Below are 16,222 nucleotides of genomic sequence, written 5' to 3' on the forward strand. Positions count from 1 at the left end.
CGCCACTGCACTCCAGCCTGGGCAACAGAGTGAGACTCCGACTCAAAAAAAAAAAAAAAAAGTAAAATAAGTACTAAAAATTGTAAGTTGGATTTTGGAAAAATGGGAGTCACTGGTGATTTAGTGAAAGTGTTTCTGGTAGAATGATGGTGACAGAAGCATCATTATAGTGGGGTTAGGTGTGAAAGGGAGGTGGAAAGGTAGGATCGACTGGAGGAAGGAAAGAAATAAGATTATAGTTAGAACATAGATTGATACATCTTTCCCCTTTAAGATACAAGACCCTTTGGCAGGTTTATAAGCAGAGAAGGAATGAATAGAGCATAAGAGATCAGAGAGGTAGAAAAGGGCATGTGTGGGTAAAGGGGGGTTGTATGGTTGCTAAAGAGGGCATCCCAAAACATTAGATCAGTGGTCACTCTTGGCCAGAAGGGATGGATCCTTCCAACAAAATGGAGACAAATAAATAAGTATTGGATGAATATAAACGCATGGAGTGGGGAAGAGTCAATGGAGTTCTCTCTTGAAAATGTTCATTTTCTTAACTAAGGAGGAGGCCAAAGCTATGTTCAGAGTAAGGCAAGTCAGTGGTGGCATATGAGGAGCTTGAAAAAAGCAATGAAAGCCGGGAATCACTGATAGCGGAATAAAAAAGAAAACTGAGTGTGGACAAGTAAGAGGACTGCCAAGGTATCTTGAAGACATGACTGGAGTTAGAGATCACAGATTTGGTGGCATCAGACTCCTATCCATCTTGACTTCTGTAGCAAAGCTTGACTGGTTACTAAACATCCAGGCTAACTTGCCATTTCAGCACCATATAACCTATGTGAGCTTTGGTCGTTTCATTGGAAGAGTAGATTGCATCTCCCTTGGAGAACTAAAGTGAGGATCAAATAAGATTGTGTGTGTGTGTGTGTGTGTGTGTACACACAATACATTTGCATAAAAATGTAAAGGGCTATTTTAACGATGGTCTTTGATGGCTCTTTGGCCCTGACGTAAAGGTTAAGGAGAGGACCCCTGGGGCTTACAGGTCTCCTCTACTTGCCTTCATGCCCTAGGAAGCTGGGGTCATGCCCCTGGTACTCCTCACTGACCAGTCCAGACATCACACTGAAGGGTATCTAAAGGCCCTCACCTTCTAGAGATTTGATATAGGACCTGGAATACTATGGGCCCAGATAAAAATCTGTAATACTCTTCCTTTCCTGCTCCCTGTTCCCTCTCAATTTGTGGCTGGATGTCCTACCTTTGGGTGTGGTTTCTGAGGCATTAAGGGCTCCCTGAATGACTGCCTGGGCCTCAGAGTTCTTTTTCTTCAGAAAGTCTATGGTTTCTCGCAAATCCAGCAGCTCAGTGTCCTAAGAGAGAAATGAAAATAGCGTTGGCTGAGCACGGTGGCTCACACCTATAATCCCAGCACTTTGGGAGGCCGAGGTGGGCGGATCACATGAGGTCAGGAGTTCAAGACCAGCCTGGCCACCTGGTCTCTACTAAAAATACAAAAATTAGCTGGACGTGGTGGTGGGCACCTGTAATCCCAGCTACTCGAGAAGCTGAAGCAGGAGAATCGCTTGAACCCGGGAGGCAGAGTTTGCAGTGAGCCAAGATCGTGCCAGTGCACTCCAGCCTGGGTGACAAGAACGAAACTCCATCTCAAAAAAAAAAAAAAAGAAAAAGAAAACAGCGTCATTAGCTGGGATTAGCAGGAGCCCTTATGCTGTGCCAGGCAATGGGCGAGGCACTGGAATTCTACGAAACTTGATAGAGAAGGGCAGGGCATTGGGATAAGGAATATGCTCACACTGTATTGGGGGGCAGATTGAGAATCCAGGGTCACAGTGAGGTGGGGAGAAACTGCCATTCATGAGCAAGAAGAGGAGGTCAGCCTTGGCCTCTCTGTCCAGGAGAACCCCCTCGCCGCACCCACCCCTCCCTCCCCTTCCCAGGCCTCTCACCTTCTCCTCGGCCGTCTCTGCCAGGTGTCGCAGGCGGGATGTCATATTCACCAGGCTCTGCTCGAAAGCAGCCACCAGATTAGCCTGAAACAAACACAGAAAGAGATTGCTAAGTTTCATAAGGCTGGGGGAAAGGCAATAACTGACAATGGGAAATAGTTTTAACTGATTTCCTGTATCTCGGAGCTGACTAATGCCAACAAACCTCTTGGTGGTTAAAAAAATATTGATTTCCCTGAGCAGACAAAGGGGAAATCAAAGAAATTTTCTGGTGGGAACCAGCTTCTTGAATAATGAAGCCAGGTTGAGGGTAGGGCAGGTTTTTGGAGGCTCCTGGAGACTTGAGATCTATAACCCATCATCTACCAGAGGTAGGACTATCCCTCTGCTCTATGTGATATTTGGTGTGGCCAACTTGGTAGGTGGGCCATAGCCTCTGGGGTCGTTCCTATTATTTTGGTTTAACTCCTGCATTGTGGAGTGGGCCGGCCCCAAGGGACCAAATAATCTCCTGGCAGAAACTATCTGGTGCATCTCTTCCTCCTCTGCTACTCCACTGCTTCACCCTTTCTTGCTTTGCAGCTGCTCCTTGTTCCAGGATCTCCAGGTTTGCAAGGCTGGAAGGAAACTGCAGGGGCATTCCACCGTTTGGCCACTAGGTGTCAGGTCTGTTTCATGAGGAGTGAAGGATACCAACGGGCTCTCTGGATAAGAGGCAGGCTAGTTCGGAAAGGTGCTGAGTGGAGGAGCTAAGGCCACTTGGTTTGGCATAGTTTGACCTCTAGCTGGCCAACTGGCTGCAAGATGTATAGGCAAGGTAAAGGGAATGAGGCCGGGGGCTAGAAAGGGCAGCACTTGGGGATGGAGAAATAGCCATCGTGAGACTATCTGAGCAAGTTGGTGACCCTGGCAAGAAGTGGGCATACTCTGAGCAGCTCCTTCGTGCAGAGCTCTAGGTAATCCATGGCATTCTCATGGCTCCTGCTGGCTTACAATTCTCCCTCCCTGTTGGGTCAACTCTCGTTTTCATCCACTGCCCCGCATGTCTGGAGCCTACTTCATAGGACCAGGGCTGGAGGCAATCCCTTTAGTCCAGTTAGAGCTTCCTCTTGCACTTTTACTATAAATCTGTCAAGGCCTGGGCTCCGAGATTATAATATGTCACAACCTGAGCAGTTTCCTTTCACCCACTGTGCAGGGAACATCTGTCTTCTTGACCTCAGGTCTTCTCTGGTTTGCTTCTCTACATCCCTGCATGTCTGCTTGTAGACTCCTTGTAGTCCCTGGAAGACTACTCATGAGAGGCCCCGAGAACCCCTGTATGCTCTTCTGTGCTGCCTTTCCCCATCCAGGGGACCCCTTTTGCTCTGGCTGGGCTTTCTCCCCCGTCTCCCCTACACTTCCTTTCCCTACATTGACCCTTCCCCTAATCCCAACCCCAGACTAGGGTACCTGTAAGACCTCAGGGCTAAGCAGTGGTGCTGCAGAAAGGCTAGCATTTGAGAGGGGTAAAGTGGTCTGGGCCCCTCCATCCAGGGTGTGCCCTCAGCTTTAGTAGCTAGGAAGTTCCATGGAACATGACAAAAGTTTGGTTTGGAGTCACAGAATCCTGAAGAGAGCTGTGGAACCTTCCTAGAGTCCCAGCATCCCATCTCCTGCTTGAGGGCAGGGTTCTGACCCTCGGCAAAAATCTGCCTTTAAGATGCGGAACCCACCATGTCTGGGTGTTTAGTTTGTTCTCTCTTAGCCAAATGGAACTTCCTGTTCTAAGAAAAATCACCCTCTAAATTCAATTTCTTGGCCTCAGCCCAGCCTTGACAGCATGGTGGCTGACAGACTGCAGTGTAAATGAATCAGACATAATAATGTTCTCTGCCTCCCTGGCGCCTCTCCCCCCCAGCATCTCCCAGACATGAATTTCCTGGGGTGTGCAGGACGTGACCCAGGCCATTTGCTTTGGTGGGTGTGGCACAAGGGAGAGAAAAGATGGTTCTTGTTTATGTTACAATTCTTATGGGTCCCCCAAGAGTGGGAAAAAGGGCTTAACATGAGCTTCTAACAAACTGGTACAACTTAGGAATTGAGGGTTTGGGAAAAGAGAATCGAGAGAATAACTAGTGTGGTGAGGGAACTGCTGCTGAAATGTGTTGGAAACATTCAGAATCTTGGTGGATATTCTTCTACCTAATTCCGAGGGATAGACCCCAGGCCTGACAGCTGGGTTCCCCAGAGAGGAAGGGCAGAGGGAAAACCAGAAACTACTGCGGAAATTGCAGACATGGTTACTTTTGTGCAAACACTTGGAAAGCTCCTGCAGATCCGGCTCAGCTGTTGTTTACAGCTTTGGGGGAAAATGGCTCTTATGTTCTCTGTTTGCAACTCAGTCACAGGGGAGAAACTACCACAGCCTGGTTAGAGGAGGTGGCTTCATTTCTGCCCATGTCACAGGGTAGAAAAACTAAGGCCTAAAGAAATTGACTCATTCTAAATGGAGGTATTGAGGGTAGAAACAAAGAACTCTAGCTCTCAACCTGAATTTCAGATTGTTTCTACCATCTGCCCAAGGAGACTACTCAAAAAAGGCAGTTGGGAATGAAGGAGTCAGACCAGAATGGGAGTTAGGTTTCTCAGTGATAGTGTCGTGGTCACCAGACAGAATTCTAATGACCAATTATGTGCCTGCACAGTTACGTGGAATGAACAAAGACATGAACACCCCCCAGGGCAGTGGAAAGGCTCTAAGAGCCCTATAATTATAATCCATAACTGCTTTTGTCCATGGCCAATGGCAAGGTTGTTTCTGCCTCCATGCAGAACCACTGATAATCAATCTTCTTCTCTTTCTCTAGGGAGCTCAGCCCATCAGACATGAACTCATCCATACCTATTAATTAGAGTAGAAGCAAAATGGTTCTTCATAAAAGTTGAGGCTCAGAGAAGGGGAAGGGGAAGAACAATCCCCTAGTCTTCTATTGTAGAGCTGTGAAGAAGACCCATGCCCTTGAAGTCTCAGTCCAGGGGATACCTTACCAGGTAATTTTCCTCCCTTGGCTGAACTTGTCTAACTATAGTCAAAATAACGGCCTTGATCTTTCCGTACTTCATGGCACTCACATTGGCAGAAAGCTGAGACGTCAAGGTGGCCACTTTTTCCTGCGATGATTCCAGTTCCCTACGAAGCTTCCGGATTTGCTGTAAAAGGAAGAGAAATACAAACTACTGGCTGCAGAAGCTGTTTAAGATTTGGAAGGAAAACGGGGTGCAGTGATGTTAACAAGCAGAGACAAAGGCTTTGCACCCTACCTCAGATTGCATCCTCTCCTCAGCCTGAAGAAGGGAGCACAGAAGGAGAGAAAGAGAGAGAAAGGAAGTAGTTACTATGGAGGTGAAGAAGTCAGGTCCCAGTGGCAGGGTAGGAAATGTGCAGAAGCATGACTCAGAGGTGCAGAGAGGCTGAAACTCTTGTTTCCTGGCCCTGGCTCCTCACAGGACTCGGCTCAGATCTATACTAGGGTTTCAATAAAAGATTTCTTTGGAGCTCATCTCCAGCAAACTTTGTCATTGCCAAAAAGGCTAGGAAATGAGACTTTGGTCGGTTTGAGAACTAACGGTTATTGCCAGCAACTTGGAGTAAAGAATTAGCAGCAAAACAAATCTACGAATCAAGAAATGCCTAATAGCCAAATGCTGTGGCTGATGCCCCACAATAAACACTCGGTCACTTCTAGGGTTCTGGAGTCCGGGTCCTAGAAATCTATTCATCTCACCTTGCCATAAATGCTTCCCATCTACCATGGCACAGAAAGGGCTTGCTAACATGGGGATTCTCCATTTTTCAAAGGAGGGGAACAAAAATCACCAGAGTTGCTCAGGAGCTGGTGGTAGGGCCAGAAAGAGCACTGAGGACCTGAGGCACCCAAGTGAGTGCTACGAGCTCTAGGTGCCTCCCCCACTCCCACCCCAATGGGTACAGTGAAGAGCCAGCAGTGCCCCCATCCCCCACCCAGTTACCCAACTCCAAGGAGGTTCTAGGGAGCACTGGATGGTAGAGGAGAGGGGATGAGAGGGGAAGAGAAGTTAATGCTCTTACTGAGGAGTAGGTGGAGGAGGCACTGGAGGCCAGGGACAGCACTGAGCCGTGAACTGAAAGAGAAGGAGAACACAAAGAGTTAACAGTGGGTTCCAGGGACAAGGGGTTTTTGGAAGACCCCCTAAGGCAGGAGTTTGGATTGTGATTCTGGAGGGCATCTGGAGCAAACAGAAAGAACAGAGTAGGGAACCCAACTGGTATCAAAACAGCCCAAAGCAAGGTCTTGAGTCGAGCTAGCCTCCTCTTTCAGCCTACATTCTCTGGCAGCCTGGGTATGGCAGTCCCTTGCTCAGCCTGCTCTGAGGGGCACAGGGTTTCAGAGAAGGGAAAGGAGACTTTCATGGATAGTCATCATCTTATCTTCCCAGTCAGGAAAGCACTTTAGCCGCAGGAGAGGGGAGTTTCTCATCAGAGTTGCTCAGAACAAATATTGCAATTCTGCCCGTGCCTCCTCCTCTCATCACTGGGGGATGTGCTTAGGATCTTGGGGATCATTCAGATGAAAACAATATTTAAGTGAGGAATACTCATTCTGATTATTCAGTAGAACCTACGGTGAGAACTAAAGCATGTCTGCAGCAGATGCCTCCTGGAGTGACCATCCTGAAAATAATAATGGGAGAGCTAACCTGCCATAAGCCTGGTCTTCTAGCTCTGATCAGTACTAACACCCAGATCACCACCAACAGTCAGATGGCCCTCCCTGATGCTCATCTTTGAAACATATTTGAAAGAGAAATGAGATGCCTAATTATTTGTAAGGATTTATTAAGAGCTACTATTATGTCCTGCTTTCTTTTCATATATTTGAGAGACTGTGGGGAGGAAAGACTATAGCTAGAATGAGGAGGAGAGAAGCTGTGGTTTTCAGAGCATCCTGAGGGGTGCCATTTAACCCTTCCATGCTCAGTTTCCCTCCCCCAGCCCCAGTGATGGATGCTCCATCCCAATGCCCCAGTGCTAGATGTGCCACCCAAGGTTTCTGGGCCCCCAGACCCTTCAAAGGGATGGGGAGAAAAAACTGAAATGGCCCAACTTGATGTTCTGTGAATCATATGTGTGTGTGGTGGTGGGAGTGGTGGGAGTGGAGGTGGTGGGTGAGGGGACCCAGCAGAGCTGGAATGAGCGTGAACCGCGCTGGCGTGAAGTCTCACCATCGTCCGTGGGGTCTCGGAAGGATCCTGACCGAATCATTCCCTTGGGTCTCTCGGCCAGGGACAGGGTGCTCCCCATTTGGGAGCCGCTGTACAGCTCGAAGGCCGCCTCGTGGGTGGGGATGCTGTTGGAGCGGGTGATTCTTGGCGTGGTGGCCGCAGTGGGACTCACTGGAAGGACAGAGGGAAGGGGGACAGGAGAGGGAGCAGGAGGGCAGGAAAAGAGGCAGGGTCATCAGCTCTCCGGGCCCTTGGGGGATGGAGCACCGGGAGCATGAGAGGCAAATGGGGAGAGGGCAGGAGAGGAAGGGGCAGGTGCAGTGGTGGGAGTGTGCAAGCAGCTGGTGGTTAGGAGCGGGGTCCCTCCTGGGGAGATCAAGCCCTAATGGAGAAGGACCCTGCTGTCTGGAATAAAGACCTTCCCTCAACCCTGCCTGCCTCAGAGTTGTTGCTTTTGAAGGTTAGGCTGGGGGCCTGGCAGCTTTTCTGAGACCTTCACATCACTCGGATGTGCTGATGAAAATGAGATGCTGTGATTCTCTAAAACATAACTGCCAGCTCAGGAGGACTGAAAATTCAAACCAAGACCCAGATCTGAATGATGAAAAAGCACCAGCTAGAGAAAGGGGCTGGGCTACGGGATCCCATTGCCTTGGCATTGTGGAAGGGCGTGAGAATCTCCCCACAAAGTAGTGTCACTCTGAGTGACTGGGTTGGCTCTAAAGCATCAAGAAACATGGCCCTCTTTGCCTAGCATTGCCCCGGCTTGAAGGTCAGATGGACAGAGCAGGTGAAAGTGTCAGGTAAGGCTTGTGGAATGTGCTTTGAAGCTGGGTTCAGCTGAATCCTGTTAACCTGCAGATGCCTTACCCCTTCGCCCACTGCTGGGATTACAGCCTTTCATGGTTTCATACCCACAAGGAGCTCCCTTGTCTATTCTTCTGCCTCCATACAGGCAGGTGGATGTCTAATCTGTCCATAAAGACCTGTGCAGAAGAAGATGGCACACCTCTCTGTTGACCTTTTCAAATTCCTAAGGTAATTATTGCTTAGCCCAGCCCCTCATTCTACAGCATAAATGCAATTCTTATTTGGTCTTCAATGGAGATAGAGAACAAGCTGGCCCCATCCTCCATTTAGTAGCCCTTCAGAGGGCAGATGATCCTGTCTGAAGAATGGTTCTTTTCCCTAGGCCAAGTGATCCCAATTCCTAGTCTTTCCTCAAATTCCCCACAGTCATTGCATGGGTGTGTTACAGGTCCTTGTCTTTTATTAACTGATTTCTTTTACTCAGCTGAAAGAAGGGATGGATTTAAAGAGATGCAGCAAGCAGATAACAGGCCTATCCCAGGCACTGTTCCTGAATGGGTTCCTAGTAGGCCAATCATGGCATACTGCTTCACAGCACTGGGGCTGGTGTGCTTCTGTGCTAGGCCAGACCCTCCACCTGATGCTTCCTCTCCTTCCTGTCTCCAAGTCACTTCCTTATTTCCTAGCTCTCCTTTCTCGCTAGGCTTTAGGAAGGGTGTGGCCAGGACACATCTTAGTCAGCCCTGCCTTCAGGGTTAGGATGGCCTGGGCTCAGCCAGAGCAGTTGAGGAATCTGGACTTGGCTGAGTTTGGAGGCAGATCTCGTCCTTGGCAATCGACAACCTTTCCCTCCTTCCTCCCCGTCGGCCTGACATTTCAGTATTGCCCTCTCATTAGCTGGCCCTAGTAGCACTGGGTGTGGTGGCTCCTTTCTGGCAGTTCAATGTGCCTGCTCTTGCACTGGTTTGATCTTTGGGCTTTGGGTTACAGCTTTTCCATGCCACCATTCAGGCTCTCTGATGCTAAAAGGACCCTACAAATTGTGCCCAGGGGCAACTTTTCAGTTTAGGATCTCGAAGTACTCTACCTTCAATCTTACTTTGGGTGGATAAACTGAGGCACCATGAAACAACCCAATACAGCATGAGTCAAATATGAGATGAAACCCAAAGCCCACCTGCCTCGCCTCACCCTGCAGGGTGACCCCTGCTTCACCCCATGCCACAGTGAGTGACTGAAAACACTAACCTATGTTGGTAAGTTGGCCCTTTGCACTCAAAGACATAGGAAGTGCGGGGGGAGAAGGCAGCTCTGACTGGTCATCAGATTCAGGCAGCCCACCAATGGTATGGGAATGTCGCCTCTCCTTGGTCTCCTCCTGGGACTGAAGCTGGTACCTGTAGGAGGCAGCAGAAGAACTCAGTCTGGGACTAGCAAGTGTGGTCAGAGGTTTAGTTGGTGTGGAGAGTGTCTGAACTAGGCTGGAGCCAGGAGATTCTGAAAGCAGGACATGGAAAAGAGGGAGCAGTCAGGGCTGCCCAAGGAGGGAGGAAGAGGTGGTGTGGAAGGACTAGCAGGTATTCCTGTAAGGGTTTCTGAGGTGGGGGCAGAAGTGATGGAGGAGGCATTAGAACTTCTCCTCAGAAGTTCAGGACAGAGACTTATGATTCCACGTGTGGGCTTTCAAGTTGCAAGAGTCGGTCAGGCACAGTGGCTCATGCCTGTAATCCCAGCACTTTGGGAGGCTGAGGCGAGCGGATCACCTGAGGTCAGGAGTTCGAGACCAGCCTGGCCAACATGGTGAAACCCCATCTCTACTAAAAATACAAAATTTAGCCGGGCGTGGTGGTGCACACCTGTAACCCCAGCTACTTGGGAGGCTGAGGCAGGAGAATCGCTTGAATCGGGGAGGTGGAGGTTGCAGTGAGCTGAGATTGTGCCACTGCACTCCAGCCTGGGTGACAGAGCGAGACTCCCTCTCAAAAAAAAAAAAAAAAAAAAAAAAGTTGCAATAGTTGCCACCCAACTGAACAACTCAGTGCTGTCAGAACAGTGGATGACCAGGTAGGTCCTGCCCCTAGCCCAGATGAGTGACCAAAGAAGCAGACTGTTCTCCCTCATACTTTTAGGGAGGAAAATTACAGAGATGAAGCTCAGCCAGGATTGGGATGGCATAGGCTAGTGCAGGTAAGTGCATGATTCTCATGTGCAAACTTGTTTCTCCCCTGTCACCAAAAAAAGAACACTTGCTGTAAAAGTTGACTCACATAATATTAAGCTTGGGCAGGGTACTAGGTGGTACTTGTATGGGACCACATACAAATGATTCAGCTAAAAGGGTGACTAAATTCATGACTGGAGCCTCGGACAGGTCGAGATATGATTTTTCATACATACCAGCAGTCCCATTTATAGGGAAGAAAAAACACATTAAAGGGTTACCTGAGCCCTTTCTTGGGAAGAGTGTTCCGATCCCGCTGATTACTGTGGAGATAAAAAAAAGAGAGAGAGAGAGAGAGAGAGAAGCATGTGGGTCCATCTTAGGAACTAGAGTTTAGAACCATTGGTGTGAGGTATGCAGACCCTAGACACGGGACATCAAACTATGACCCCCTTTAGCTCTAGAAACCAAGAGATAGCTATAGCCTGCTTCTTGGCTTACAACTTAGAAAATTTATCTGAAATATTAAATGTTATTTCTCTGATTAGAAATTAAGTCATGGTTAGGCCGGGCGTGGTAGCTCACGCCTGTAATCCCAGCACTTTGGCAGGCCGAGGCGGGTGGATCACGAGGTCAGGAGATTGAGACCATCCTAGCTAACACGGTGAAACCTCTTCTCTACTAAAAATACAAAAAATTAGTCGGGCACGGTGGCAGGCGCCTGTAGGGCCAGCTACTCGGGAGGCTGAGGCAGGAGAATGGCGTGAACCCGGGAGACGGAGCTTGCAGTGAGCCGAGATCGTGCCACTGCACTCCAGCCTGGGCAACAGAGCAAGACTCCATCTCAAAAAAACAAAAAACAAAACAAACAAAAAAAAGAAATTAAGGCATAGTTAGCTATTTAAAAGATCATATTATGGCACTAGGGACAGTGGCATGAGCCTGTAGTTGCAGCTCTCAGGAGGCTGAGGCAGGAGGATTGTTTAAGCCAAGGAGTTTTGAGTCCAGTCTGGGCAACATAGTGAGACCCCATCTCAAAAAAAAAAAATAGATCGTATTATGGTAGGTAAAAACTACCACATAGGTAGTTTGATAACCTTGGCATATGGGGGAAGGGAGGGGAAAACTAGGATGTGATAGAAAAGATTTTGGGCAGCCAGGTGCGGTGGCTCATGCCTGTAATCCCAGCACTTTGGGAAGATGAGGTAGGCAGATCACTTGAGGTCAGGAGTTCAAGACCAGCCTGGCCAACATGGTGAAACCCGGTCTCTACTAAAAATACAAAAATTAGCCAGGCATGGTGGCAAGTGCCTGTAATCCCAGCTACTTAGCAGGCTGAGGCAAGAGAATTGCTTGAACCTGGGAGGCAGAAATTGCAGTGAGCCAAGACTGCACCTCTGCACTCCAGCCTGGGCAACAAGAGCGAAACTCCATCTCAAACAAAACAAAACAAAACAAAAACAAAAAGATTTTGGACTAGGAAGCAAAAGCTCTGGATGAGAGGTTAACCTAATTATGAGATCTTGGATGAGTCATTTAACTTTGTGCGCAAGTTTCTTCATTTTTAATATAAGAATAATAATTTAAAAACAAAAACACATCTTACCTATCTCATGGAGTTGTTGTGAAGCAAATTAAATTACTTAATATATGTGAAAAAATGTCTAAAGTCACAAAATGGCAATAAAATATAGGATAGTATTGCCAATGGCAAAATGAGCCCAAGACACGGAGACAGGCCGAGGTTCTGCTGTCTTGTCTACCTACCTGTCCAGTTGCCCAGCTCTGGGGCTTCCACTCCAAGTCAGCTCTTCCGTCTCTTCTTCTGTGGGAGCAGCAGGGGGAGCAGGTGGGGTGGGGACGGGAGTACTGCTGGGGAAGGCACTAGGCAGGCTCATTGGCATCTGGAGGGACTCCATGCTCCTGTGCAGGCCTGAGAGTTTGGGGTACATGCGGGTCTCTTTTGGCACACTGAAACCACTCATTAGCTCCAGGCCCTGGGAGAAGCTGGCTGAGTTAATATTGAGGATGGGTGCCGGACTAGGGGTGAAGCAGGAAGGGAGAGGGCCCCCAGATGCTGAGCTTGTAGCATGCAGATCTGGGACCTTTGAAGCATGGGTGGTATCACTGGATGATGGTAGATCCAGACTGTTGGAGTTGACCTTGTCAAGATTGGCTAGTGAGGGTGGTTTGACAAAGCTCTTCGCTGTGGCCCTGAGAGAAGATCAAACGAAATATTTAGAATAATAGAATTACAGAGTGAGAGGCAGATAGGACCTTAAAGAAATCCTATCCAGTCTTGTTTTCTGCCTATTTGCTAAGCACAGAGGCTTATCCTAATGCTGTTGTGAAATACAATGCAAGGAAACCTGATACCCAACTTGGGGCACATTCAGCTTAGATAAGGGGCCAGCATATGCACATGGGCGATACAAGTGAATTTATGCAAATAGGTATATATGTGTAAATAAACAGTAAAATCACCCATACAAGTGCTGAAGACAGGGTAAGCATTGATCAGAGAATAGTACAAATGAGGTAAGTTTTGAAAGAGGGATTCAGTCTTTCAGAATTTTCAGGAACCAGATTCTTTCAGAACCTTGGCATATGGGGGAGAGGTGGGAAAGAGCCATGCAAAGGCCTAGAGACAATGGTGGATAGGCCATGCCTCATCTAGTCCAAGGAGGGCAGCGATATGCAAAAGAATGACAAAGCAAACAGACAAGAGGCGGCTGCCCACATTGGGTACCTGAGAGGGGTTGGTGGCAGCTCTGCCAGCTTGGTGGCTGTGGGGTGGCTTGCTTGGTTCTTGGGAGTACTTTCTGGGGAGCCAATACTCTTCAAGGAGATGTTGTCTGAGTCCAAGGCCACTGCCTTGGCTTTGGCCTTCTCTTTTTCCCGATCTGTCTGATTGACAGGGGCTGGAGTGGTCCGCCCACTGGCTACCTTGGTAGGCTCCTTCAGTCTGGAAGGTGTAAGGCCTCCCTGCTTGGTGCTGAGGAGACTGGGGTCAATGCTGCTGCTCACAGGGCGAGGTCCACCCCGCCCACCGGTCACGCTCATAGAACTTGACTTGGCTGGCCGGGGCAGGCTGCGGTACTGGATGTTAGAACGGGCTCCAGGAGCCAGGAATCCTGGCTCTGCGCTGTTGGAAACATCTAAGCTAGTCTTGCGCCCATTTACTGGCTTGACAGGGATGCCTGAGGACTTCTGGATCTTGCTGAGAGTGGCTGAACCACCAGTTTGCATGACAGTGGCTGTGCCTGTGGCAGGAGGAGGCTTCTTGTAGCCAAAGGATCCCGAAGTGGAGGGGCGAGCAATGCCCGAGGGGGGCTTCTTAGCATCACTCAGGCGGTCCCGACCAGCATCAGAGGAGGAGCGTTGGAGTCCAGTATTCTTCACTGCAAGCTTACCCTTGTCTGTAGCTTTGCCCTCAGGTTTGCCTGTAAGAGGATGGGAAATGAGATAAGAGCTGAAATTGACCAATATCTTAAAAACCCATCCTTTTCTTTCCCTCCATGGGAGAAGGGAACATTGTCCACGTATTGTAGACTTTTAGAGGCCTAAATATGGGTAAACAGGTACAAGATAAGCTGATAAAGTTTCTTGTCTGAAAGACTCTGGGTGGGAGGGGTGGGGAGGCTAGGAATTTATTTTGTTTTGCTCCCAGAGTAGAATAGTCCATTTTGATTAAAATGGCAGAGGCAAACACAAAGATGATCAAGAATATCCATCTAACAACTAGTTGTGGAAGGGAAAAAAAAGGTGGGGAAGCAAATGGAATAGAGTATGACAATATCTCTTAGTAATTAGAGACTACAGGAAAATGTTGATTAAGGCTAAAAGTTACCCAAGGGGCCAACTTTGGGGGCACTATAATTCTCTTGCTGTAGCCATTTTATTTACTGTTTTCTTATCTTCCTGAGATGTCAAGCCATATCTTATGAAAATAAGTGCCTTGAGTGACTAACTTGGGAGAAAGAAGCAAGCAAGCATTGGAAGTGTTTGGAAGGAGGTCAAACTAGTCTCTAAACATATACTTCCTCTTGTACCTCATATTAACTGGGATTTTGGCCCAGCCACTAACCTCTTTGAGTTTCTATTTCCTCCACATTTGTAAAATGGAAATAATAACACCCATCTTTCCTAACTCACGGGACTGTCCTTAGACCAGATAACATAATGTCTGTTAAAGCACTATGCAAATGTTTGCTATCATCCTATGGGTTAATGACCACTAAGAAGACGGGCAACCAAAGAACTAGGTCTTTGCCCTTGTACCTTCCTTTATTCCAGGCTCACCTGCGACTTTGAGGGCACTCTGGGCTGTGTGAGTGATGGGGGAAGTTACAGCCACAGGTGGGGTCTTGCCCTTCTTCAGGGAACCAGGGTGGCCCAGGCTGATGGGCTTTTTCAGTTCTCCACCCTTGGATGAATCATCACAGCTCTCAGGCCGCTCCCTCCGCCACTTAGAAGTCCCAGGTTCCATCTTCAGGCTACCACTGTCGTACTCCAGTTTTTTAGGGGCCTTCTCCTCTGATTCGCTAAACCAGCTCAGCCCACTTTCTGCCAGTGAGCGTTTCTCTGAGTCTGTGCGTAGCTAAAGAAAAGAGAAAAAGGCAGAGTGAGATACTTCTATGCAGATGAGCGACTGGATAGCTGACAGGATTGATTTTAGTTAGTACCTGGTGCTGCTCATCTCAGAGTATTAAGTCAAACTGAGGGTTTCTACCTATACCCCTAGGGTTTCCAACAGCAGATGACATATATCTCGGGGTTTCTTTTTCTCCAGTTGGAATAGCTCTTATATGTATCACTCTAGATTGGTGTAGGCACTAAGTATAGACAATATGACAACATCTAATGTCTTGGGTGAGTAGCCTTAGCTTTTTTTGGGGAGGGGGTGGGGGTAACTCTAAAATGACCTGGCCAAAGGCCTATGAGAACCAATCCAATGGAGTGGGGGTGTACGTGCAACCCCATACACAGACAATGCCATTCACCCTGTGGTTCATCTTGAGATGGCAGCTTGGGTGTTTGCAAACTCACGTACCACTATTGTTGAGTTCCTGCGAGAAGCAGTGGGAGTGGTTGGGAGGGAGTTGAGTGAGGAGCTGGCATTGAATTCTTCTGAACTGAGATTGTCTGAGGCATCGCTGAGTCCACTACTGATGGAGCTGCTTTCATCCCAGCTACAGGACAGGAGATATGAAGGTCAATGGTTAAAACAGAAGCCCAGGCAAAAAATAAATGTTTCACATTGATGCAAGAATGGCTCTGCACCAGTATATAGGCTAGCCAAAAGTAGAAAACCTGGGGGTTTGTCCTGGGTTTGCCAGCAACTCAAAGTGTGACTTAAACTTCCTTGTAATTTGGTGATGTTCTTTTACAAAAGGAAGAGACTGTCTTTATCTGGCAAGAGAAAACCTATCTCCTTAACAGAAAGGTATATTATAAAGGCAAGGTAATTTTTGGATCAATCTAATTATACAAACCAATTTCCTCTCCCTGTAAACAACCTCCATTCTTAAAATTAACATATCTTTGTTCATTTTTAGACGTTTCTGCATCTATTCTCTCCCTCCTTTTCTAAAAATGTCTATAACTGGTAATGAGGCCCAGAAAAAGATTTCTCTTTTCTAGAACCTCTTAGACTTTTATCATTTCTCATTGCACCTCCATTTATGCAGTTCACCCTATCCTGGGATCAGGTCCTGCTTCTAAACAGAACATACTGTTCTTCTGTTAAGTGAACCAAATTTAAGGTGCTGTGGCCATGTAGAGGGGCCAAATTTGTGCTGAATGGATTCATTTCTCTGCCAATTGCTTGGAATATCAGGTTTGTGGTATTAGGGAGATACCGCTGTTAAACATCTTCATCTGTAAACATCTGTATCCAAAAACGCTACTTCATGCACTAAGTGAACTTACTACAACCTCTATATCTTTGTAGTTTGAGCTCTACAAACATTCATTTGGCTGTTCTTTTTTTTTTGATATGGAGTCTTGCTCTGTTGCCCAGGCTGGAATGCAGTGGCGCAATTAC

General features: G+C 47.9%; 1 protein-coding gene across 5 annotated transcripts in view; it reads right to left on the reverse strand.

The window, feature by feature from the left end:
- Positions 1-16,222, reverse strand: part of NAV1 (neuron navigator 1) — a 283,952-nt gene that overhangs the window by 26,163 nt on the left and 241,567 nt on the right. For 4 of the 5 annotated variants that reach the window (XM_032136971.2, XM_058430890.1, XM_058430892.1 and 1 more), the window contains 12 exons: positions 15,230-15,368; positions 14,479-14,776; positions 12,926-13,619; positions 11,944-12,390; positions 10,458-10,499; positions 9,264-9,412; positions 7,206-7,376; positions 6,052-6,104; positions 5,265-5,288; positions 5,076-5,153; positions 1,962-2,045; positions 1,253-1,364 (listed from right to left, as the gene is read on the reverse strand). In XM_032136971.2, the coding sequence (XP_031992862.1) occupies positions 1,253-1,364; positions 1,962-2,045; positions 5,076-5,153; positions 5,265-5,288; positions 6,052-6,104; positions 7,206-7,376; positions 9,264-9,412; positions 10,458-10,499; positions 11,944-12,390; positions 12,926-13,619; positions 14,479-14,776; positions 15,230-15,368 (2,291 nt within the window). The remainder of the gene's footprint in view (positions 1-1,252; positions 1,365-1,961; positions 2,046-5,075; positions 5,154-5,264; positions 5,289-6,051; positions 6,105-7,205; positions 7,377-9,263; positions 9,413-10,457; positions 10,500-11,943; positions 12,391-12,925; positions 13,620-14,478; positions 14,777-15,229; positions 15,369-16,222) is intronic. The other variant, XM_058430891.1, reaches the window with a different exon arrangement.

Source organism: Hylobates moloch, unplaced genomic scaffold, assembly GCF_009828535.3.
Source record: "Hylobates moloch isolate HMO894 unplaced genomic scaffold, HMol_V3 SCAFFOLD_18, whole genome shotgun sequence".
Classification (NCBI taxonomy): Eukaryota; Metazoa; Chordata; class Mammalia; order Primates; family Hylobatidae; genus Hylobates; species Hylobates moloch.